Source organism: Chiloscyllium punctatum, chromosome 1 (assembly GCF_047496795.1).
Source record: "Chiloscyllium punctatum isolate Juve2018m chromosome 1, sChiPun1.3, whole genome shotgun sequence".
NCBI classification, from domain to species: domain Eukaryota; kingdom Metazoa; phylum Chordata; class Chondrichthyes; order Orectolobiformes; family Hemiscylliidae; genus Chiloscyllium; species Chiloscyllium punctatum.
The window spans coordinates 39770392-39795380 of NC_092739.1; the positions used below are offsets into that span (position 1 = coordinate 39770392).

General features: G+C 38.2%; 1 protein-coding gene across 2 annotated transcripts in view; it reads left to right on the forward strand.

The window, feature by feature from the left end:
* Positions 1–24989, forward strand: part of cds1 (CDP-diacylglycerol synthase (phosphatidate cytidylyltransferase) 1) — a 133194-nt gene that overhangs the window by 73385 nt on the left and 34820 nt on the right. For both annotated transcript variants that reach the window (XM_072594557.1, XM_072594566.1), the window contains exons 2-5: positions 928–1070; positions 6059–6155; positions 15172–15269; positions 24022–24161. In XM_072594557.1, the coding sequence (XP_072450658.1) occupies positions 928–1070; positions 6059–6155; positions 15172–15269; positions 24022–24161 (478 nt within the window). The remainder of the gene's footprint in view (positions 1–927; positions 1071–6058; positions 6156–15171; positions 15270–24021; positions 24162–24989) is intronic.

Consider the following 24989-nt stretch of genomic DNA (forward strand, 5'->3'; position numbering starts at 1 on the left):
GCTGGATGTGAAAGGACCGCAGAATTTAGACCTGATTCATTGATTGTGGTATTACTAAGCTCTTGTCTATTACATGTTGCTTGTCATGCAAGTAAGCCTGTGTTATAACTTCTTCACTTTGATGTCTTACTCTGGGTGTGTCTACTGCTGCTCCTGCTCCATGCCTTCATGCCTGCTTCATTGAAGCAGGATTGATTCCCAGGCATGGGAGTAACAGTAGAATGGGGGGTATGTTAATTTACAAATTGTGTTTGTTGACTAATCTGGAGGATTGGACTCTAGCACTTCCATAGATATCCAGTTTTGGGTTGTTAGATTTGTTTAAAGTCTACTCTGTTCAGTACTGCAGACAACACGTTGGAAGGTATCCTCAATGTGAAGGACTTTGAATGAACGTGGCATGGTCACTTTTACTAATACTGACATGGACAGATGCATCTGATAGGTTGGTGAGATGAGATCAAGCAGATGTTTTGCTCTTGTTGGTTCCCTCAGCACCTTATGTATACCCAGTCCTTTCAGGACTTGAACAGCTTGATCAGTAACTGTGCTCCTGAACCATACTTGTGAAGGACATAGATGTTACCCCACCCAGAGTACATTCTGTGCCCTTGTTTGCCTCAGTACATCTTCTTCCATGGGTGTTCAACATGGAGACATATAGATTCATTGACATTTGACTAGATTTATTAATTAACTTCAAATTTTATCTTCTGCCATGGTGGGATTCAAACCCATGATTCAAGGGTATTGATCGCTAGCCAATGACAATACCAGTACACCACCACCTTCCCAGCTGGGAGACATTCTTCAGTGAGTCACCGATATCTGAGAAATTCTGAATTGCTCTGCGTGCCATTTTTTAAAATGAAACTTTTGATACCTTATGCAATACATTTCCAATGAATTTTTGCTTTTGTGATCTAGGACGTTGATGTTGATGATAAAGCAGGGCTGGAAGTTGATGGTGAACCTGATTTGAAACCTGATTCAGATATTCCTGATGTTCCACCCTCAAATGACAGCACTCCTGAAGTATTCAATAAGGCCCTATCAGGATTATCTTCAAGGTACCATTTCAGTTTGTAATACATGAAATTTATTAATCCACATTTAACACTCAGCTCTATTTCTCCATCCAAGCTTTTGTGATACCTTTAATCAGTGGTTCTCTGAACTTGAACTATTTCCTCTTCCAAATTAGTCAGTATTCTTCCTCCCGTCAGCTGTGTGCAACTCTGATTACATCTCGAGTATTCTAATGGATCCTGTTGTCTTGGCCCAAAGCCATCAAATGCTGTCCTAAACCTTGGTCACTCCACTTTCCTCCTATTAGGCTGTCTTAACTTCAGATAAGCAAAAGCTTGATTTTATGTACATTTGTATCATAATTTGTTTTATTATGCCTTCTTCAAATGTTTTGGTGTTTTATGTTTTTAAGGTGGTATACATCTCTTTAAAAAGTTGTTTAGTTGTCCTACTCTGACTTTTTACTTCTATTTACAAGACTCAGGCTTTTAAAACCAAAGCTTGGTGTTACTTAATCAGTGTTTCCTGAAGTACCATCCATTGTCTGAAAATATGGTTTTGGCTGTTGTCTATTTGGTTTAATTTTCTCAATTTAAAATAATGATTATTGCATCCTACCTTGTAATAGATATTGCCCATAGCAAAATAAAACTGCTTGCAAGCAAACAAATACTGTCTTACATAGTGAAGCCATATGTATGGTTGGCATGGGGAAGCAAAAATAAAATTACTGATGCAATAGAATGTTTTCTTTTCTTTGCTTACAACAGTGAATGCTGTTGAGACAAGGTTGTGTGGCCCTTCTTCAACAAGATGTTTCACAATTCCAATGGAAAACCTCTTATTAGGACCGGATATAGGAATTTTATGACCAATTGATCAGGTGGATGTATGCAACGTTACCTTGCATTATAATTTGTGCTTTGAGCTCATAAACGTGCTGCCAGTAGCACATTGTTGGGAAATATATAACTTAATTATCTAAACTGGAAATTCCTTTGTTTGTACTAATATTGTTCATCTTGAACGCAACATTTCAACAGAGAATTCTGCAGCAAATGTTTTTTTGTAATGCATGGCATGTTTCACCTCTTAGGCCTTGGATTTACATACAAAATCCACTATTAACTGGCCATCAGATTTAACCTATTAACAATATGTGTGCATAAGAAGGATGTGGAAGCTTTGGAGGGGTGTAAAATAAGTTTACCAGGATATTGCCTGGATTGATGTGTAGTATCTATAAGGAGAGTGTGGACAAACTTGGATTGTTTTGCTCGAGCATTGGAGGTTGAGGGGTGACCTCATGAAATTGAGAAGCTTGGATAGAGTGGATAGTCAGAATCTTTTTCCCAGGGTGGCAATATATAATACCAGGGGGCAAGGGTTTGAAATGAGGGGGGAAATGTTTAAAGGGGATATGTGAAGTAAGGTTTTTTTTACACAGTGGTTGGTGCCTGGAATGTGCTGCAAGAAGAGGCGGTAAAAACAGATATGATAGCAACATTTAAGAGTTATTTATTAAACACATGAATAGGCAGGGAGTAGAGGGATATGGACCATGTACTAACAGATGAGATTAGTTTAGAATGGCAGAGGCATGGTGGGTAAAAGAGCCTGATTCTGTGCTGTGCTGTACTGTACTGTCATATAGTTCTACGTAGTATTACTTTGATACTTTAGAGCAAAGGTTCACGGTTACTTATTGCATATACCCTTCCAGATCTACTGACTCCCTGCATATCCCTACCGCCTTACAGATTTAATATTTTAATATTTCAATGCCCAAGCATTGTTCAAATTTATAATGTATCTGGTCAACATAAGCACTTGCTATTAAAGTGACAAATGAGGTTGTTTGTTTGAACATAAACACTTGGCAAAATAGAGGCATCTCTTTCAATAATAACAACCATAGAAAATAAACCGAACACTTAGACCATTTGCTGCTGGTGTCAACTAAATGCAATACTAAATTAGGTTCTGTAGGGATTATATGCAAATTAAGTGCTCTCTACTTTTAAAAGCATTTTTATTCCACTTGAAAAGAAAAGTTTCAAAGCATGGGAGAAGCTGAACAAGATGACTCTGTGACAATAAAGGAAAAATGATTGAATGATGCATGTAACTATATTTCCTCCTCATTAATTAAATTCTTTTCTTTTATTGCATGGGCTTATTAAGAAAGTAAGTTCCTCCCCATTGATGTTTTGCACTGCCTGTTGTATTTTCCTAAATTTAAGAGCACATGGCATAGCCTGGGGTGGACTGATGGATTTTTCCCATGCAATAGACTATTTGTTGGCCAGCAACCACCCAGTTTGCTCTGTGAACCTTTTAGTGTGGATCAAAGGCCTCTGCAGAAGGCTCAGCCTCTTCCAGACCATCTGGACTAAATTATCTTCCAGGAGAAGGCCTTCATCCATACAGACTTTGCCATCTTTCTGGAGATCTTACGCAATCTGTCAATTGCTTATAGTTTCCTAAGAACATGACATTCTTGAGTGGCGATGTTTTTAAATGGATCTTAAAGAGCAATTAACATAAACCACCAACTCTGAAAAAAGATGTGTTTATTTGTTGGCAAGTGGACTCTGGTAGTGATATTGCGTTGGGAAATGTACCAGTTTCATACTTGACAGTTAACTGTCAAACTCTAGTTAAGTTTAACTGGCAGGTTGAACTGTTCTTGCCCTAGCAAATTAACTATAGAATGCAGACTGATTCCTGTTTCGTTAAGTTGATTCCAGCACACTGTATTCACATATTCTTTCTGTCTGCAATGAATAGGACTCAATGTTGTTTTCAGTACAGGCAAACATATCACGCTGTAAGCCTGAATTACTATTTACATTGAAACATTGAAAGTAGGAGCAGGAGTAGGCCATTTGACTGAGCCTGTTTCACTATTCATTATGATCACCAACTCAATACCTCATTCTTACTTTTCTCTGATATCCTTTGATCCCTTTAGCCCCACAAGCTATATCTAACTCCTCCTTGAAGTCGCACGATGTATTGACATTGATTGCTTTTTGTGATAGCCAAATTCCACAAACTCATCACTTTCTTTGTGTGAAGGAATTTCTCCTTTATCTCAGTGTTAGATGGTTTACTCCATATCCTTACATGTCACTCCTAGTTCTGGGTTCCTCTCCTATCTGGAACTCCTGCATCTAGCTTGTCTAGTTGTCTTTGAATTTTATAGGTTTTTATGAGATTCCACTTCCCACCCCCACACTTATTCTTTGAATTCCTATATTCTGTATAATTCTTAGCACTTTCAGGGTTTTTTTTAGTAAATGTTCAATTGTAGCATCTCATCTCAGGTTGAACAGTCTGCCTTAAGTTTTGTAAACATAAGGATTCTCCAGTCTTTGGAACTTACAGCCTACTGGTGAATCATAATAAACAGCATGTCCCTTCAGCAATCACTCCTAAAAGGTCTAGCTGTGTTTTTTTTATCTGTTGATGACCTATACTTTACATTACCCAATCGTAACAGGCACATAGGAAGATGGTGTGGTTATTTTGTCATCTCAGATCCAGGATATCTCTGGAGGAGTTCCTCAAGATAGTGTCTTAGGCCCAGCCATCTTCAACTGCTTCATCGATGACCTTCCCTCAAACGTAAGGTTAAAAGTGGGAATATTTGATTGCACAATGTTCAGCACCAATTCCTTGGGTAGTAAAGCAGATGATGTTCAAATGAAATAAGACCTGGAAAACATCTAGATTTGGGCTGAAAATTAATAGGCAGCGTTTGTGCCATGCCAATGCCAGGCTATGACCATCTCCAACAAGATTAAGTCTAACCATTGATCCTTGACGTTCAGTGGTGTTTCCATTATTGAATCCCCCACTTATAACATCGTGGGCTTCTCATTGACCAGAAACTCAACTGAAATCTCCATTCAAATACAAATAGTGGCTACAAAAGAGTAGGTCAGAGGCGAGTAATAATGCAGTGAGAAACTCATCACCTGAGTCCCAAAGCCAGTCTGCCAACTCCAAGACTCAAGCCAAGAGTGTGATGGCATACTCCCTGGTTGCCTGGATGAGTGCAGTTCCGACAACACTCAAGAAGCTTGACAACCTTGAGGACAAAAATGCCCACTTGCAGCAATGTGTACAGTCTACAAGATTCACTGTAGGAATTCACCAAAGTTCCTCAGACAGCACCTTCTAAGCCCATGATGAAAAGTATCTAGAAGAACAAAGACAGCAGGTACATGGGAACACATCGTAGGAGCACCGCGACATGCAAATTCCCCTCCAAAGGGAAGGTGACAGCCTGGTGGTTTTATCACTGGACTGTTCACTCCAAGACCTAGATAATGGGGACATAGGTTCAAATTCTGCCTCGGCAGACAGTGGTATTTGAATTCTATAAAAATAATCTGCAATAAAGAGTCTATTGATGGGCATAAATCCATTGTTGCTTGTTGGAAAAACCCACCTAGCTCACTGTTGTCCTTTTTAGGGAAGGAAATTGCCTACTTGTCTGGCCTACATGTGACTTCAGACCAACAATGTGATTGATTCTTAAATGCCCTCTCGGCAATTACAGATTGCGTAACCAATGATGCCCAATTTTGTGACTTAATAATATAGAAAAAAACCACTAATCATCCTGACTTGGAAAAGTATCACGGTTCCTTCACTGTCACTGGGTCATAATCCTGGAATTCCCTCAATGGCATTACAGCTTTTACAACGCAAAAGGACTTCAGTTCAAGAAGGCAGTTCACTATTGCCTTCTTGAGGGCAACTAGTGACTAGCGATAAATATTGGCCCAGCCAGCAACATCCATATCCCACAAGTGAATAAAGAAACATAAATTTTGTTGTGCTGTCTTTGGGATACTTCAAATGATTATTTTGTAAAGCTTATATCATTTACAAATTTTGTACAGAGGTTCAGCTATAAAGTAGGAGCTTCTAAGACAATTTTAAAATTATTTTAAGATGTTATTCTTTTTAATTCACTTTGTGAAAAAGTGTTTTTTTTAATTATTTTGTTTTGCAGATGGAAGAACTGGTGGATTCGTGGGATCTTGTCACTCGCCATGATTTCATTTTTTTTTCTAATCATCTACCTAGGACCCATAGTACTCATGCTTGTGGTTAGTAAACTAATATTATGGAACAATTTTATTCTTATAACTTAGAATAGGTGTTTATTAAGAAATTGTCTTGCTGCAAAGCAACAAACTACTCTATTACAGTTCTGAATTTAAACTTTGATTTTCACTAAATCTCAACTCACCTGGTATAAATTAAATTTGGCTGAACAAAGACAGACACATTTTGCCCAAGATTTTCATCTTGCATTCATCAGGACAGTTCAAAGAGATACCAATTCAAGGGGAATAACCACCATTTATATTTCATGAGATGAGAGCTGATTGGTTGGCCAGTGAACTCCAAATGGTGAACCCTTTGCCACGGAGGGTACACAAATTAGCAATGATTGATACTCAATTGCCAGGCTTCATTTAATTTTAAACCTGACAGGTTTACTCTAGTTTAGCAATGATGTGGAGGTGCTGGTGTTGGACTGGGGTAGACAAAGTTTAAAAATTTCAACTCCAGGTTATAGTTGAGGTTTATCTGGAAGTACTAGCTTTTGGAGTGCTGCTCCTTCGTCAGGTAGCTGTGGAAGAGGATCATAAGACACAAAATTTATAGCAAAAGATTACAGTATCATGGAACTGAAATGATATAGTGAACAAATTTAAATTGCTGTTAAGTCTGTTATCTTTCTGAATGGGTTGCAAGTTTCAGTTTATTAATATGTAAATCCCAGAATTTCTTTTAAGTCGCCTTCTTGCGATAACTTAAGGCTTTATAAAAAAAAAGTGAAATTTCAGCTCAGACAACCTTTTATACATGCGTTTGTGTAAGACAGGTAGGCCATATGTCCTAAAGACTAGGAAATCTTTTCAAACAAAACATCCATTCTGCACTTCTGAGGAGTCATACTGAACTTGATGTTAACTTTGTTTCTTTCTCTCTCTCATACTGCCAGACTTACTGAGTTTCTCCAGCATTCTGTTTGTTTCAGGTTTCCAGCATCTCTAATATTTTGATTTTATCCATTTCATAACAAGCCGAATGCCCAACCAGGCCATACTTGCAAATCTCACAATTATATCCAATATTAGATGTGATTCTGCAATTGGACAACATTTAGCAGATAACCTTGAGTGTGTGAAGAATTATGTTGACAACAAATTTAAGATTTTTCTGTCAGATCTTGCAGTATGACACTCTAGTGTGTACTGGAAGCTACATGTATTAACGTACAAGATCTGCAGACAGAAAGAACATGTCCAAGTACTGTGCCTTAACAAAATAAATGACTGTCATTCGCTGGTTCATTGATCAAGGCATTGACCTGAGAAATCAGAGTCAATTTCAACAAGGCATTGGCAGTTAACTATCAATTATTATTAATTAATGCATTCTCCATGGCAATGTCTCTATCAAGTCAGTATAATCCTTTCATGCTTGAATTGGTATTTTTGCAAATTTCCTAATGAATGTAAGATGGACATATTTTGTTGAAGCATTTCCTTTTCAGTAATAATCAATTTCTGTTCAACCAAAAGACTTTTCTATCAGTTGATTAAGTTTTGAAGTTCTCTAATATGAATATAGTATACGCTGTATACCAGAAAAAAAACATTTTCAACTAAGAGGAGCCAAAACAGATTTTGGTAAGACTTCTTGGAAAGCTTAATTTTGTTTCAAAATACTATTGTAAGTTAAACCTATTGAGAGGGAGAAAAGATGTGAACAGTTAAGTGGCAATAATAAGTCACTTAAATATTTTGTTTTTTGAAAGTGTTACTGCTAATTAAATATCATTTAGCAAATTTTCAGGAACAATAATCATAATCTTGTCCTTGCTGTTCTTTCCTTACACCCCTTTTATTGATGCAGTCAAGTCTCTGTTCTTCAGTTCTCTCTCAAATCTTGGACCAACATTTTTAACCTATAATGCTTATGAACAGCGTGTTGGTTTTCCCTAATAATCCCTCGCCATCTCTTTTACAATTCTTGACTTTACCAAACAATTTACACTTTTCAACACCATCATTGTCTTTCTGCCAGACTCATCTTCACTCCTGGGCAGAAGTGGGTACTGCAGATATTGGAGATTAGAGTCAAGACTAGAGTGGTCTGGAAAAGCACAGCAGGTCAGGCAGGATCCGAGGAGCAGGAAAATTGATGTTTTGGGCTTTCCTGCTCCTCGGATGCTGCCTGAAGTGCTTGCTTTTCAGCACCACTCTAATCTCATCTTCACTCCTTTACGTCCATCTGTTTGAAACTTCTCACACAAGCACATTTTGAAACAAAATTATCCCCATTGACATTTACCAAATTTGAACTGAGCCACATATTGTTTACTGTAAACCACGTTCCTCACTCCTTGCTGCATTCCTACAGTTAGATAAACCTCTACAAATAGGTTTCCATGATAAACTATCCCTTTTACCTGTGTCACGAATGTCTGCTGAGATGGCATTTTCTTACCCCTCTACTGGTGTACAGAATTCACTTTACAGGATTCACCTTGCACAATTACTCTCTTCCCTGGACCCTAGATTGACCAATGCTTAGTGACAACTGTCTCCCATCCCACATATTTGACTAAGGTAAAGATATTTCCTCCTAACGTTGTCTTCAGCCTGGCATACAATTCTGTGGTGGCTACCTTCTCAGCATTTCCTCCATGTTAAAATTTGTCCATAAAAGCAAATCCTTTGATTTGTTATACACTCACTTTTTGAAACATTTTTCCATTCTTCCCTTGATTTTAACTATGACATTAAGTGCTTATCAGTTAATGTGTTTACTGTGATCATTTGTACACTTTCTCTCTTATCCCTCCAGTTTTTGTTCTCCTGTAGTATCTTTCTGATTTTTGCTTTATCTGTGTCTTCCCATTTTCTGAACTTAACATGATGCCATAATCTCAGCTGATAGTACTACAGGACATGGATTCTAGAGTGACATTCTGACTTGACCATTTAAAGAACATCAAAGTAGTGATTATTCACTGAGACATAGTCACACAAGGCTGAAGAATTTCTTTTAGCAAGGAAACAGACGTTTATTTGTACAAGAAACATTGGATTAGCCATGCTGAATTTCCCATGGTATCCTGGGACATGCGGGCTAGGTGAATTAGCCAGGTTACAGGGATGGGGTGGTGGGGGTGGGGGGTGGGGTGGGGGGGGGGATGGATCTGTGGGATGCTCTTTGGAGGGTCAGAGGGACTTGACGAGCCAAATGGCCTGCTTCCACACTGTAGGGATTCAATGATTCTATGAAAAACAAAAGCTATCTAAATATCAATCACAGTTTGAAAGTTCTTAAAGCAAACAGCAAAACAAAGTTTCATCCCTTTCTGTTAGAGATTCAAATCTGTAGTAGTTAAATTCAACTTAATTGATTCATCCCAGTTCTATTCTACGACTGTGAAATCAATTTGGATAAATACTCTCAAAACTGAGACACACAACTTTATCAGCTTTTAGTAACCTCAGATTTCTAACCAAACATCTCTGATTTGAAAATTTCAGAAACTAAACTTTAACACTGAGGTAAATGTGCTTTCCCTGAACTGCCTTTTATTCATTTCTAGGGAATTATATTTCCTTCTCAACACAGTCAAGTCTCCTCTAAACTGTACTAAGACCTCTAACCTCTCTGTTTCTGAAGCTAAAATCAATTTTTTGATTTATCATGATCCAAATAAAGCAAACGGCTCTGTGATGTTTATATCACCTCTCATAAATCACAGCAAAATCAATTGTCCATTAACATTCTAGGGATCTCTTCTATCTTTCATGTTGTGAATTAGGTCACTGTTTTGGAAGATCTTCCTGAGTTCAATTTTTTTAAAATTACCCTTAAACGTTACACACTCAAGTCGTAGTTTTAAAATGTAGACTCAAAATATTTTATATACATTAGATTTTGTCACATTATCTCCAAAGAAAAGTGAAAATGTACCTTGGAGAGGCATTTTCATTTCCATGTAACAACATTTTTAGTACTATTTGTGTGCTGGTGACCTACTTGCCTTCAATTGCATTATTTTGTCAAATACTTTTTCCTAATGATAAAGGCTCTCGAAACATCTTTCCTACTATTAACACCTTGCTTATCTGTTATTTTCCACTGTGAAGATCAAGGCAAATCATTGGGTGAAAATATCTGCCATTTCTATTTTCTTCATCATCATTTCCCCGGTCGCATGCTTCAAGTGTCCCAACACACTCACTCTAGCTACACTCGTTTTATATACACTTTTAAGCTTTTGTCATTTGGTTTTGTTTGTAACCAATTTACTATCATAATCATTTTCTTCCCTTTTTATTAGACTTTTAATTTTCTGGTTCCTAAAAAAATAAAAGTTCCACTGCTTTCCACTAGTTTTCACTGATTTGGATGGGCTACTGTCCAAAGCTGTCTTTTGTTAATTAATTCTCACCAAGTCATCCTCCATTTGATAGGAATGCATTTTTGTTATATTGTGAAATATTTGCTTAAATGTTTGCTACTGCTCATCTGACTTTTCTCTTGGTCTATTTTTCCAGCCTGCTTTAGGCAAGACTTTCTACATATCCTTGTAATTGCCTTTACTTAATTTGATTATATTGATTTGAGACAAATTGTTCTCCCTCTAACTGAATTTGAAATTCTGTGTTGTGATCGCTAGACCCTAGCGGATCCTTAACTAGAAATTCTCTTTTAATCTTACCTAATTGCACATTACTAGATCTAAAAAGAAAACACTTTCCTGGTGAGGTTCTGCAGTGTATCATTCCAATAAACAATCCCTGATGCATTCTACAATATCTTCTGTTACCCTTGCCCATCTGATTTGTTCAGTCAACATGCAAGAAAAAATCATCTTTAACAAATGTAGTGACCTTCTTACCTCCATTACTTCTTGATTGAAACTTCTTTGTGTAGAGAAGCAACTCTTTGGTCACCTACAGATGTCTCCCACCTAGACTTATTTCTCTTGCCATTCCCTATTTTCCTTGCTATTCCTTATTTCCACACACAAACTGATGTCCCATCATGATCTATTGCACTGACATTACTATTCACCACTGGAATAATAACTTGCTTGGTTAAAACACTACTCCACCTCCTTTTCCTCTTTGGCAACTTTTTTAAGAACAAGTAATACCTTTGATTATCGGGCTCTCAGCCCTAGATACGAAGCAGCTATTCCTCTGTGATAGATAGCAAGACATGTGCATTCATTTCTATTTGTTCCATCAATTTATCTATCTTGTTACAGGGTTTCATGCATTCAAATAAAGGGCCTGAGGTGTTGACCATTTTCACTTATTTTAGTTGTAATTTTTACTGACCTCTTCCACATGCAGCTTTATAACATTTCTGCCTTTCTAGTCGCACAATGATTATCACTCGTGTCGACACTACCGTGCATCTGTGCTTTCTCATTTTCTTTTGATGTTTTAAACTTGCCTTCAAATGAACCTTTCCCATTCCCATACTCCCATTGATTAGTTTAATTAGTTTACAACCCTACTTAATGATTCCCCAGGATACTGGTCGCAACATGGTTCAAATGATCCCTGTCCCAATGGAACAATATACTCTTTTCTGAATACTAGTGCCAGTGCCCCTGAAATTGGAACCATTTCTTCTACAGCAATATTTGAACCATTCAGTAATTCTCTAATCTTATTTGCCATACATCAACTTGCACGTGGCTTGGGTAAAAATTGATTATTACCTTTGTGGTTCTGCTTTTTAATTTAGCCCTGTTTTTAGTCAATCAGCAGAATCTCTTTCTTAGTCCTATCTATGCCGTTGGTACCTTGATGGACCAAGACAACTGACTACTTCCATTCCCACTCCCAATTCAAGTTCGTCTACGGCTCAGAAGAGGCACCAGATAGGCAAAATAGCTTTTGGGACTTTGCTTCTGGTACAGAGGATAGTGTCTATTTCCATAACCATGCTTTGCTTTATTACTGTTACATTTCTCTTTTCTTCCCTTACTTCAATAATTTTGTACCTTGCTGCTGTTGTCAGCTAGCACATCCTCCCTGATGACTGTGTCATTGTCCACCCCAGGAGCAAGAATCTCACACAACAGTGACCTAAGGGTGCAGGTTTTTAGTTCCTTGAAAATTGAGTTGAAATAGATGAAATGGTGAAGGTGTTTAGCATGCTTGGCTTCATTGGTCAGTGCATTAAGTATAAGAGTCGGGACATCATGTTGTGGTTGTACAGGACATTGGTGAGGCCATTTTTAGAATACTGCACTCAATTCTGATTTCCTTGCTATAGGAAAGATGTTAAATTTGAAACAGTTTGAAAAAGATTTACAAGAATTTTGTTGGTATTGGAGGGTTTGAACTATAGGGAGAGGCTGAATAAGCTGGCACTTTGTTCCCTGGAGTGTCAGAATTTGAGAGGTGACCTTTTAGAGGTTTATAAAATCATAAACAAAATGGACAGGTTGAATAGCCAAGGTCTTTTCCCCAGGATAGGGGAGTCCAAAACTAGAGGGCATAGATTTAACGTGAGAGGAGAAAGATTAAAAAGGGACCTGAGGGGCAACTTTTTCAGGCAGAGGATGTTGTGTGGCCTTGTTTTTGGAGTCAGAGGGTGGAGCAGAGCTGTAAGTATATAACTAACTAACTGAGGGATTCAAGGCCTTGTTTTCTGAGTTGATGGAGCAGAGCTGTAAGTTTATATGACCGCTGGCTTCATGGCCTTGCTTTCAGAGTCTAGAGCAGTGCTGTAAATATATAACTAACTGGCAGTGGGGAACACAGGGAGTAACTGAAACCAAACTGAAAAAGTGATGTCACAGGACAGCTGTGACCTGATTGGCTGATAAGAAATCTGTCCTAGATTTGGAAAAAGACACTATAAAACAAATTAGATTAACTAATCGGGATTAACTAACTAGCTAATTAATTAACTAAGTAGAGGTGGCTGGGCAAGTGATGTGCTGTAGCTGTGTGATATGGGAGTTGGCTGATCCCGTTGTGAACTGCAGTGACCACATCTGATGTTGGTTGCTCGAGAAACTCTGGCTCAGAGGTGATGAGCTAGAATCTGAGCTTCAAACACTGCGGCATATCTGGGAGGGGGAAAAGTACCTGGGTGCTTTGTTTCAGGAGGCAGTCATACCTGGTTTATTAAGTATCACAAATTGTCAGTGGCCAGGCACAGCACGGTGTGACTGCAATCAGGCAGGAAGAAGAGTCTCACCTCTTGACCTTGTCCAACAGGTACAAGGTACTTGCTCCCTGTGTGAACGAGGAACAGAGCTGCAGGGAGGATGAGCCAGCTGACCATGGCACCGTAGTACAGGAGTCCATTCAAATGAGAGGAGCAAAAAGTCAAGTGGTAGTTGTAGGGGGATTCTATAATTGGGGGATAAATAGTGTCCTTTGTAAGCAGGATCAAGAGTCCTGCATGGTATGTTGCCTGACTGGTGCCAGGTATGGGACAGTTCTGATTGGCTTGAAAGGATATTGGAAAAGGATGGAAGGATCCAGCTGTTGTAGTCCACATCATCGGCAAGAAAGGAGGACCTGTTAGGGTATTATAAAGCACAAAGAACAAAATTATGGAACAGATCCTCAAAGCGTATAATCTCCAGGTAACTATCTGAGCCACAGGCAAATTGGCTTAGGATTAAGAAAATTATGGAAATAAACATGTGACTAAAGGAGTGGTGTAAGAAAGAGGTTTCCATATCATGGGGCATTGGCATCAGGTTTGGAATAGGAGGGATCTGTAACAATGGGACAGTGTTCACTTGAACTGATCTGGAACTGGTGTTCTAGTGAAAGGGATAAATAGGCTGTTCACTCTGACTTTAAACTAGTGAATCGGGGGAAGGAAAGGAAAAACAACAAGAAGTATGATGGTAAATAGAAAGAAAAGCAGCAAGTTAGCGTGTCTGCAGGAGTGTTTAAGTACATTGGCAGACTATGAAAGAAGTTAAAAGGAAGGATAACTCAAGAAATATTATTAATGGAGATGTCAGAATTCATAAAGAGGGTATTTAAAAACTAGCATAAAGGCACTTTACCTGAATGTTCGTAGCATTTGAGACCAAGATAGATGAGTTAACGGTACACATCATTGTGAATGAGCCGTTGTGGAGACATGGTTTAAGGTTGATCACGATTGGGAGTTAAATATCCAGGGGTATCAGACTGTTTAAAAGGACAGACAGGAGGAAAGGGAGGTGGTGTAGCTCTGATATTCAAGGATGACATCAAGGCAATAGTAACAGATGATATGGTAAGAGATGAATCCATTTGGGTGAACTTAGAAATTCCAAGAAGAAAATGTCACTGATAGACATAGTCTATATGTGACCAAATAATAATATCACATTGGAGTGGACAATAAGCAAAGAATGAGCTAATGCCTGTAAAAATCTAATTTTCAGGGGGGATTTAAATCTGCACGTCAATTGGTCAAACTGGGTTGGTCAGGGTAGCCTTGAGGGAGTTCATTGATTGTATCCGCGATCATTTTCTTAAACAGTATGTACTGGAAATGATGAGTGAGAAAGCTATCCTAGATCTGGTCCTGTGTAATGAGACAGGAATAATTAATGATCTCATTATTAGCGATCCTCTTGGAAGGAGTGATCACAGCATGGTTAAATTTAGAATACAGATAGAAAGTGTGAAAATAAAATTCAATACCAGAGTCCTGTGCTTAAACCAAGGAGACTACAATAGCATGAGGGGGAACTTGGCTAAAGTAGACTAGAAGCAAAGACTTTATGGTGGGACAGTTGACGAACAGTGGAGGACTTTCAAATCAATTTTTCAAAGTGCTCAGCGAAAGTACATCAAAGTGTGGTATTGGAAAAGCACAGTCAGTCCAGTAGTATCTGAGGAGCAGGAGAGTTGACATTTCAGGCATAAGTTTATCATCAGGAATATGGAGGAGGAAAGGGGCTGAGATAAATAGGGGAGTGAGGGTGGGGCTTGGGGGAAAGGTAGGTGGGAAAGCGATAGATGGGTTATTTCTGTAACTGGAGTGATTAAATATTTTAGAATCAATTTTGAATATACACCAATTTTTCATATTCTCTTTTAGGTTCTCTATGTTCAAATCAAGTGTTTTCATGAGATCATCACAATTGGTTACAGAGTTTATCATTCTTATGAACTGCCTTGGTTCAGAACATTGAGCTGGTGAGTTTGGTCAAAATAAATACAGTGCATTTTTATTACTTGTAGAAGATTGAGGGAAATGATGAGTCACGTTTATTAAGCTTTCAGTATAAAATGTAGTAGGAAAGTCATGAACATGCATTTAAATAAAAATATCTTGATAGATAGCAGTGCCACTTGTGGCTTTCTCTTTTCCTTCCTTCATTTTGTAATTCTGTGCATCTTTTGTCACAGCTGTCACTGTAAACATATTAAAAATCTAAGTTAATTGCAAGGCAAAAGCCCAAACCTCTGGGTATCACATTTCACCGTACTATAGTAGGGAATTGAGCAGTGATCCAACCAGAAGAAAGCAGGCAATCAGAAGTTTAATTTATAAATACATTTCTTCTTGCCATCAAGATGTTTACAGGGTCCCAAGGCGCAATAGTGACTAATGGAGATTGACAAATGGCTTGTATTAGAAGATTCAGGTCTTGATTTTGAATAGATAAAGTTCCCAAAATAGTCAAACATTTAGTAGATTCATTGGAGTTTTGAATTATTGAACCAAAACACAGAACTTAACTTGAAAAACATCAAAGTGAAACTACATAGTACTGTGGAGTTGGAAATAATCTTGAACAGTCAGGAGCTGATCCCTTGTGTTGTAAGTTGTGGCTGTGAACAATGGTTAGACAGACTTGCACTGTTTATCTTTAAAAGAAGACATCTATGAAAGTTGTTCACAATATGATAGATTGTAAGGTGTTTGATTTATGTATTTGTTTTAAAGTAATTTATTTTAAAGTTTTGATTTTAACAGTGGCATATAGATATTGTCTGTCTTCATGAAGGCAATAAGTCCAGAAGATATAAGAGCAGAATTAGGTCATTTGGCTCATTAAGTTTGCTGCTCCATTCAATTGTAGTTGATCTGTTAGTTAACCCCATTTTCCTGCCTTCTCCCTGTAACCCCTGATCCCCCTACTAATCAGGACCCTGTCTATGTCTGACTTAAAGACACTCAAAGATTTGGTCCCTACAACCTTCTGTGGCAATAAGTCCCAGAGATGAACTGCCCTCTGACTGAAAACATTCCTCTTCATCTCCATTCTAAAGGCTTGTCCTGACACTCAGAGGCTTTGCCCTCAGGTCCTTGCCTCTCCTACCAATGGAAACCTCACCTCCAAGTCCACTCTATCCAGATCTCTCAATATTCTTTAAGTTTCAATCAGATCCCCTCTTATCCTTCTAAACTTTAAGTACAGACCCAGAGTCCTCAACCACTCCTCATGACAAGCCCTTCATTCTAGGGAACATTCTTATAAACCTACTTTGGATCCCATCCAATGCCAGCGCATCCTTCTTTAGAAATGGGGCCCAAAACTGCTTTTATTATTCCATAGGCAGTCTGACCAAAGTCTAATACAGCCTCACCAGTGCATCCCTGCTCTTGTACTCTGCTCTTGTAACGAATGCTAACATTACATCTATCTTCCTATCTGCATATTAACTTTAAGAGAATTCTGAGCTTGGACACACAGTCCCTTTGTGTTTCAGATTTCCGAAGATTATTCCCAAAATAGGGAAGGTCTGTGCCTCTCTTCTTCCTACCAAAGTGCAAAACCTCACACTTTCCTACATTTGTATTCTATCTGCCTGTTCTTTGTACACACTCCAAGCCTGTCCAAGTCCTCCTGCAGCCTCTCCACTTCCTCAATGCTACCTGTCCATCCCCCTATCTTTTGCAAACTTAGCACCAATGCCCTCAGTTCCTTTGTCCAGACTGTTAATGAATAACCTCAACAGTTGTGATCCCACCACTGACCTCTGAGAAACTCTACTCGTCCCAGCTGCCATCTTGAAAAAGACCTCTTTATCCCCTCTCTCTGCCTTCTACCAGTCAACCAATCCTCTAGTCAAGCCAATACATTGTCCCTAACACCCATGGGCTCTTATTTAACAACCTCCTATGTGGCACCTTGCCGAAGGCCTTTTGAAAATCCAAATGGATCACATTCATTGGCTCTCCTTTGTCTAACTTGCATTTTACCATCTCAAAAAATTCTAACAGATTTGTCAGGTATGCCTTCCCTTGACTCAGCCTTATTTTACCATGCATTTCCAAGGATGACTCAATCTCCTCTTTAATAAAGTAGTTTAAACTCTTACAAACCTTCAAGGTCAGGCTAACCGGCCTATATTTTCCTGTCTCTTAACGCCCAACCTTCTTTAAACAGTGGTGTTACATTAGCCATTTTCCAGTGCTCTGGAATCCTCCCTGACTCCATTCATTCCTGAAACATTACCACCAATGCCTCTCCAATTTCCTCAACTACCATTTTCAGACTCTGGAGTACAGTCTATCTATCCGCCTTCAGACATTTCAGCTTTCTTAGTACCACCACCTTAGTGATGACCACTACACTCACCTCTGCCCCCTTGATTCTCTTGAAGTTCTTATAGTTCGGATGCATAGTAACTATTCCGTTCCTCTGCTTTTTTTATTGTTTCCCATTAGTATTTCTGCAGCCTCATTTTCCAGTGGTCCAATGTCCACTCTTGCCTCTCTATAACTTTTTAAAAACTATTGAAATCTTCTTTTTATATTAGTAGCTAGCTTACCCTGCTATTATATCTTCTCTCCCCTTATTGCTTTTTTTAGTTGTCCTCTGCTTTTTGTTTTAAAAAGGCTTCCCAATTCTCTGGCTTCCATTAATATTCACCACATTGCTTTCTCTATTGCTTTTATGCTGTCCTTGACTTCACTTGTCAAACATGGTTCCTTTAACGACCAACTTGTAAGTATTTTTTAGCCTTGCTTTTTTTAAAAAAAAGCATAGTACAAGAGAAACTTCCTAAATAATTTTGGAGTTTTGTTTTTATTGGATGAGTTTACAAGAGAACAGGGTAAACCGTTGTGCAATGGTCTTAAGTTAGAAGGTTCCGGAAGTGCTTCTTTGGCTTAGGGCAGACACCCATAGCTTGAAGAAAACAATTTTGGTATTAGTTTTGAAGAAGTCTTGGTGAAAGATGTAAATGTAAACCAGTTGTTCCTAAAGAAGGGGAGTAGTTTAGCATGTTAAGAGATAGATTATCTCAATGTCTAGTTTATTCTGGACCAGAAGTGTTTGCCTAAAACCAAGAATGTTATTTGAAGTTGAGAAAGTCTATGCTGTGTTATGTGAATGTTCAAGGAAGAGGTAATCTACTCTGTTCAGTAACCACTGCCTCAACCCCAGGTCCTGTTCTATATGGGTTTTTCCCAGCACAGCCAACCCTTCTTCAAATATTTGCATTATCCATTACCACCCATTTAGTATACTGTCTTGGCAATCCCTTTGTCTGCTTCTCCATTTTTTCCCTCTCTGTTTCTGGGTATCATGTCCATCTATTTGACTCACTCTTTCCCAACCACAACCCCACTCCCTCAACCCTGTCATCAGCGTAACTACCATCCATTTCCCAGCTACTTTCAGTTCTGACGAAAGATCACTGGAACTCGTTAATTCTGCTTTTCACTCCATAGAAGTTGCTGGACCTGCTGAGTTTCTCCAGCCCTTTTTTTAAACATAGAATGATTTAGATTTGTGTCCTTTAAGTTAGAACTTGGAGATTTCTTTATGTGCATTTCAAATTAATAAAATTTACAGACAATAAATTTATTCATATAATAACATATTCTTTCAAAAGAATTTAGGAATGATCATGAGAGGACCCAATTCACTATTGTTATAAGCAAAGAACAAAGCAATTTAGTATGCTGTCAAATTTGTATCTCTGGGTTTGAAAAATATAGCCAGCCGGTAGTATTTTCTACTTCATATTCTGGATTTTCATTAAAGTGTAAATTCATATTTTTAACTTGAACCACTTAGGTAATAATTATAATAACAATTTGGAAGTGACTGTAAAATTTATCAGGTTGACACAAAGGAACTAGTGATACAAAGGAATAGAAGTGAAGCATCAAATTAACTCTATGTAAATTATGCTCCAGTTCAATGCTGTTGCTGTATCATTGATGTTAAAGTTCAGAGGCTTGTTTTGCTCATTATTTCAGTTCAATAATATTTCAACACTTTCTCCAAAATTGAGCATTTTTATCTCCTATAATTGGTCATTTTTATCCCCCTGTAACTGTGTCTCAAGAGATGTAAGCATTGACTCATAAATGTTCCCACTTGAATTTGGACAACTATTTCATAGTTTATGGATGCACAAGCAAGATCATGGTCTTCTAAAATTTATTCTTCCTTGAGAAGTTGACACCATTTGCAAGACCAGTATTTATTGCCCATAGCTAATTGCCTTTGAAATGAGGTGACTTTTAGGCCATGTCAGAGGGCAGTGATGATCCATTGCTGTGGTTCTGGAGTCACACTACAACAAACCAAGTAATTATGGCAAATTTCCTCCCCAAAAGACATCAATGAACCAGAGAGATTTTCACAGCTGTTAATGGTAGTTTATGGTCACCTTTACTAAGACATTCAATTAATAAATCTGGAATTAAATTCAAATTTCACCAGACATCATGGTAAGATTTGAACCCATCCCAATCAATGATTCACCTGGGTCTCTGGATTACTAGTCCAGTGATATTACAACTACAAAGAGCTTTTTTGAGTTAATAACTTGAATTTCCATGAAGATAGAGGTGAGGGAGGTGGCAGGTGTGTTGGTGCTGGTGGTGTTCTGAGGTAAGTGGGTATCCAATCTAGCCAGAGCAATGGCTGAGTCTTTATTCTAGAAGCTCCAACCCAGATGTAGAAGCCATCCTCTTTGTTTGGGTGAATAGATTCAGCATGTACTTTGTTTCCTTGAACTGTAGGTACATGTTAATGTGGGGCTGGCTTCAAGCAACAGATCCAATTTTCACCAATGGGATGTCCAAAATACATCTTAAGGACTTCTCTGGAGCAGGTCTAATGCTCTGAGTTATTTGGCGATGTTAGATACTATTTGGGAGATGTCCAGAGGCACCTCTGGGGTTAAAAGTAGATTTGTTTTCATGTTAAAAATGCAGAGACTCCTCAAAGCTACCAAGGAAACTGCCTAGTTGTCAAGATATTTAAATCTCTTAGCATTTATTATTTGTTTTTTTTTAAAATGTTCATTGGCATAAGCCTGAGGATTATCATTATAGAACAAGCACAATTGAACTTCTAACCTGCAATTACCACTGAGGTGCCTTTCAGTTCAGTATGGTTGAAAGCTTCAAAAGATTATTTAGTACTTATTATAAATCATGAATGTAATTGTTTTTATTAAGAATTATGTTTTGGAGCTTAAATGTAATTGCTTACATTTCTCATTGTTTATCATGTGGGCATAATGAAATTGTAAATAGGCATGAAAACTTTATTATGTCGCATCTCTGCATTGGTTCTGAGGCCTGGCCATAACAGATACTGAATGAGTTGGCGTGGAGGATAAAAGAGCAAAGTATAGTTGTGTTGGCATAGGGCTGTTAAGAGCTATGTTGGGTAGCTGGGGTGGGTAGAGGACAGTATTGCATGGAGAAATTGAGACACCAAGTGACACGGATGGTGTATAGTTTGACAGGGAGATTATTAATGCCTAGAGGGCCATAACTTGGCATGGAGATTGAGGAAAGATAACGATTTTTTGGAGGACCATGAGATGGCATGGGTACTGTGGTAGGGGGTGTATGCTCGATGTTAGGAGAGCTGTTTTTACTTTTTTAATATATCGATGTAGTGACCTCCTCAGTCTCAGAGGAAGGTATTTCATATAGCCCACCTTAGGCCTAAATTCCATTCACACATACCTAAACAAGAAATAGACCATTTGAGTAATTTTGCGAAGCGAGGAATTTTCTGAGCTTTGCTTCTTTAACCGGGGACTACATTTAGCTCTATATGTCTGTAGGCCATCCTACATTCCCATGCCAGTTGTTTAACTTATTTTATTTGTAATTGCTTTCAAACATAGTTTCGCAGTTTTCTTGACCAAGGAATGATGTTTAATCAGGATTGAGAAGATTGAGAAAAATTTAGAGAACATTTTAAAATGGAGGGGGGGGGCGTGAAAAGCTATTCGAAGCAGAAGAAACATAGTGTAAAATGCGTGTTTGAGTGCAAAAGACTGTAGTTTGTATCATCATCATGTGTGCATTGCCTGAAGATGGTTTATTGGCTCATCATTTACGGATGCTTTATCCTGTGTTGTTTTTAAGTGGGGTTTTACCATTGCTTCCCGTTCTCAGGCGGGATGGGGAGAGAGGTTCCATATATATCTCAGTCAGATGATAAATAAAGCCCACGCTGCTGATGTTTTTCTGAAATATGCTAGTCATCTCACAATCTGGACAAACTGAGCACTTTATAGCATGTATTCTTCCCATTGAATTGGCGCACTGCTTTCACTAAATGCATTGCATCTTCAGTATTATAGATTTTATCAACTAAAATGACATGGCATGTGAAATAAGTCATTTGGTCATCTGGTCCATACTTGTGATGGTGTGACCAAATGAGGGGATGGAGTGGTGTTCTCTCCCTCCCACTGCTTGTTTGATTGTAACAAGGTTTTGTATTTTAATACAGTAGGATATAATTGCAAATTCATTGTATACTCATCTCTTCATGTGCAGCTTATAAGGATTAGGTAGACTTTCTTGCCTGTAGCAAGTAAGGGGCTCATTTTGTTGAGCTAAAACCCATCCAGCTGAAAATGTGAAAAATATATCTTTGCTTGTACAGCTCTCATGCAGTGAAACACACAAACACGCTCAAACTAATTATGCAAAAAAATACAAATTATAAAATATATAAGATTAACTTTAGCCAAATGCAAAAGAAAAGCACACACCAACTGAAAGGTTGAGCTGTAACCAAAACCGGTACAAGGAAGATTTTGTTTTAGAAAAGTAGGCAAGAGTCACAGCAGCTGCATTGCTGTTTCTCTACATTAGAGTAAATCCCCTATAGGTCAATGTTTGCAAAACAGAGGGAATGTTAGGAAAATTACTATCAACTTTCCTATCATGAATCGGAAGACACCGTTGTCTATCTAAATTTAGGATGTCTATACTTCATGTGGAGTTTTTTTTAATTAACTATTTCAGAACTGGATAAGAAAGTGGTGAAAATAAAGAGCTATTGAGAATAAGTTTTTGCACAGTGTAAATGTTTAAGGCCTATCTGAAGAGGACTTGAGAGGTACCTGCTAAGTGATGGGAAATATCAGAGGACCAACCTCATGTAAATGTGAACTTTAGAATTCACCATATACAGAGGAGGTGGTGGAGGCTAGTACAATTACAATATTTAAAAGGCATCTGGCTGGGTACATGAATAGGAAGGGTTTAGAGGCATACAAGTCACATGCTGGCAAATGGGACTACACTTGTTTAGGATATCTGGTTGGCATGCAGAGTTGGACTGAAGGTTTTGCTGTTCTACAGCTCTGAATCTGTATAGAATGATGTCCTCCAAGGATCAATGACTTTTTGTTCCTGGGATTAAAGCCAGCATTCCTTGCCAATCTGTAATTGCCCTAAAAAGGTGATGGCAAACTGTGTTTTTGACCTGCTGCACCTCAGGGGTTGTTGTGATGTTCACTGTACTATATCGAGTTCCAGAATTTTGACTTGATTATAGTGAAAAAATAATTATTTAGTTCCAAGTTAGGATTATATGAGCCTTGGAAGGGTACTTGCAGCTGGTGGTTTCCATGCATTTTCTGTCCTTGCTTTTCTAAGTGGTAGAAGATGCAGGTTTAGTAGGTACTGTCAGAGGAGCCTTGCACTACACGTTGTTGGTGGTATTGTGTGTCAGCAGTTCGGAGAATGAATGATGGTGGTGAATGGAGTGCCAATCAAATGGGCTGCTTTGACCTTGATGGTGTTCAACTTAGTGTGTTGTTGGAGCTACACCCAAAAAGATAAGGGGAGAGTATCCCATCACATTACCGATTTGTGCCTTCTAGATGCTAGACAGATAATAGAGAGATGGGAAGTGATTTACTTGCTTAGAATTCCGAGCCACTGATCTGCTCTTGCTGCCACAGTATTAATGTAGCTGATCCTATTCAGTTTGTGTTCAGTGGTAACCCCCAAGATGTTTATATGGGGAATTGAATGATGTTAATGCCGTTGAATGTTAAGGAACAATGGTTGGGTTATCTGTTGATGATTGTCATTGTTTGCCACTTAAGTAGCACAAATATTGTTTGCCACTTGTCAGATGTAGCCTGGATATTGTCCCAGATTTGATGCATATATTTGTGAACTGCTTCAATATCTCAGGTATCACAAATAGTGCTGAATATTGTGTGATCATCAGTGATTATTCCTCCTTCTGACCTTATAATAAGGAAAGGTGATTAATGAAATAGCTGAAGATGTTTGGGTCTAGGACACTATCCTGAGAAAGTGCTATGTCCTAGCTCTTAATCAAAACCATCTTCCTTGTGATAAGTATGCTTTAACAGCTGAGCTTTCCCCTGAATCCCATTGTCTCAAGTTTTGCTAAGGCATCTTGATGTCATGCTTGATCAAAGGAGGCCTTGATGCTAAGAGCAGTTACTCTCTCACCACACCACTGGAGTTCAACTTGTGTTTGGACCAAAATTGTAATGAGGTCAGAAGCCAAGTGACACTGGTGGTACGTAAACTGAGCTTCAGCGAGCTGTATGAAATGAATGAAATTAAAGAAAGTTCAAGTTGAAAATATTGTCCAACTTAAAATAGCCATGTATCAAACATTAATGAAACATTTTGATTTTAAATGAAATATTTTTGCATACTTGTCCTTTTTGACAGGTACATTCTTCTCTGTGTAAACTATTTCTTTTATGGAGAAACAGTTGCTGATTATTTTGGTGGTCTGGTGCGAAGGGAAGTGCCACTTCAATTCTTGGTCCGCTATCACCGCTTCATCTCATTTGCAATGTACCTAGCAGGTGAGTAAAGTTTAGTGTATTTCCAACATTGTAAAACTGGTTTTACTGTACACAGTAGACCTGAACTTGTTTCTTGTGATTCAAACGATAATATAGATTTTTTTTTTGAACAGGACACCTCCAATTTTTCTTAGTTCAGTTGTTCTGAGCTTTTTGCAAAGCGCACTTTTTTTAGCAGTGACTTTGAAACGGCCTTTATAGCTCTTAATGATATGTATAATAAATTTTTTTTAAAGAAAATTGTCATCCTGTAGTCTGGCAAAAGGCGTTTCTGATTGACATTTTGCATGACTAATATATCAAGTTTATGTTGCTATTTTTCTGAAACAACAGTTCAGCCATTTATTTAGCCATGATCAAAAGCAATCAATGGCAATTGAAGTTCATCTTACCTTCAAGCCCCTAAATTGTGCACAGTGCAGCTGTATATCAGGTTAATCCAATATTTGGTACAATATATTAAATCTTAGCAATTTGATAATTGAAGTTTAAAACCAAATCCAAACCTGATCTTTCACTTATATAAAGATATTGGAAACAAGCTTAATAATTGGGAAGACTTTTTTGAAGTTCAGCACTGAGATGCCAACATTTTCAGTTGGATTTAATTTAATCCCATTTTAAATGATTTTTTTATTTATTCATGGTATGTGGTGTTGCTGGCTGGGGTAGCATTCATGCCCCTTAGTTGCCTCTGAGACTGTGGTGCCGTGCTACTGCCTTGTAACCCATTTGGTCTTAAGTAGATCCAGAATGCCGTTGAAGAGGGAGTCCAGGATTTTGACCCAGAAATACTGAAGGAATGGTTATGTATTTCCAACTCAGGAT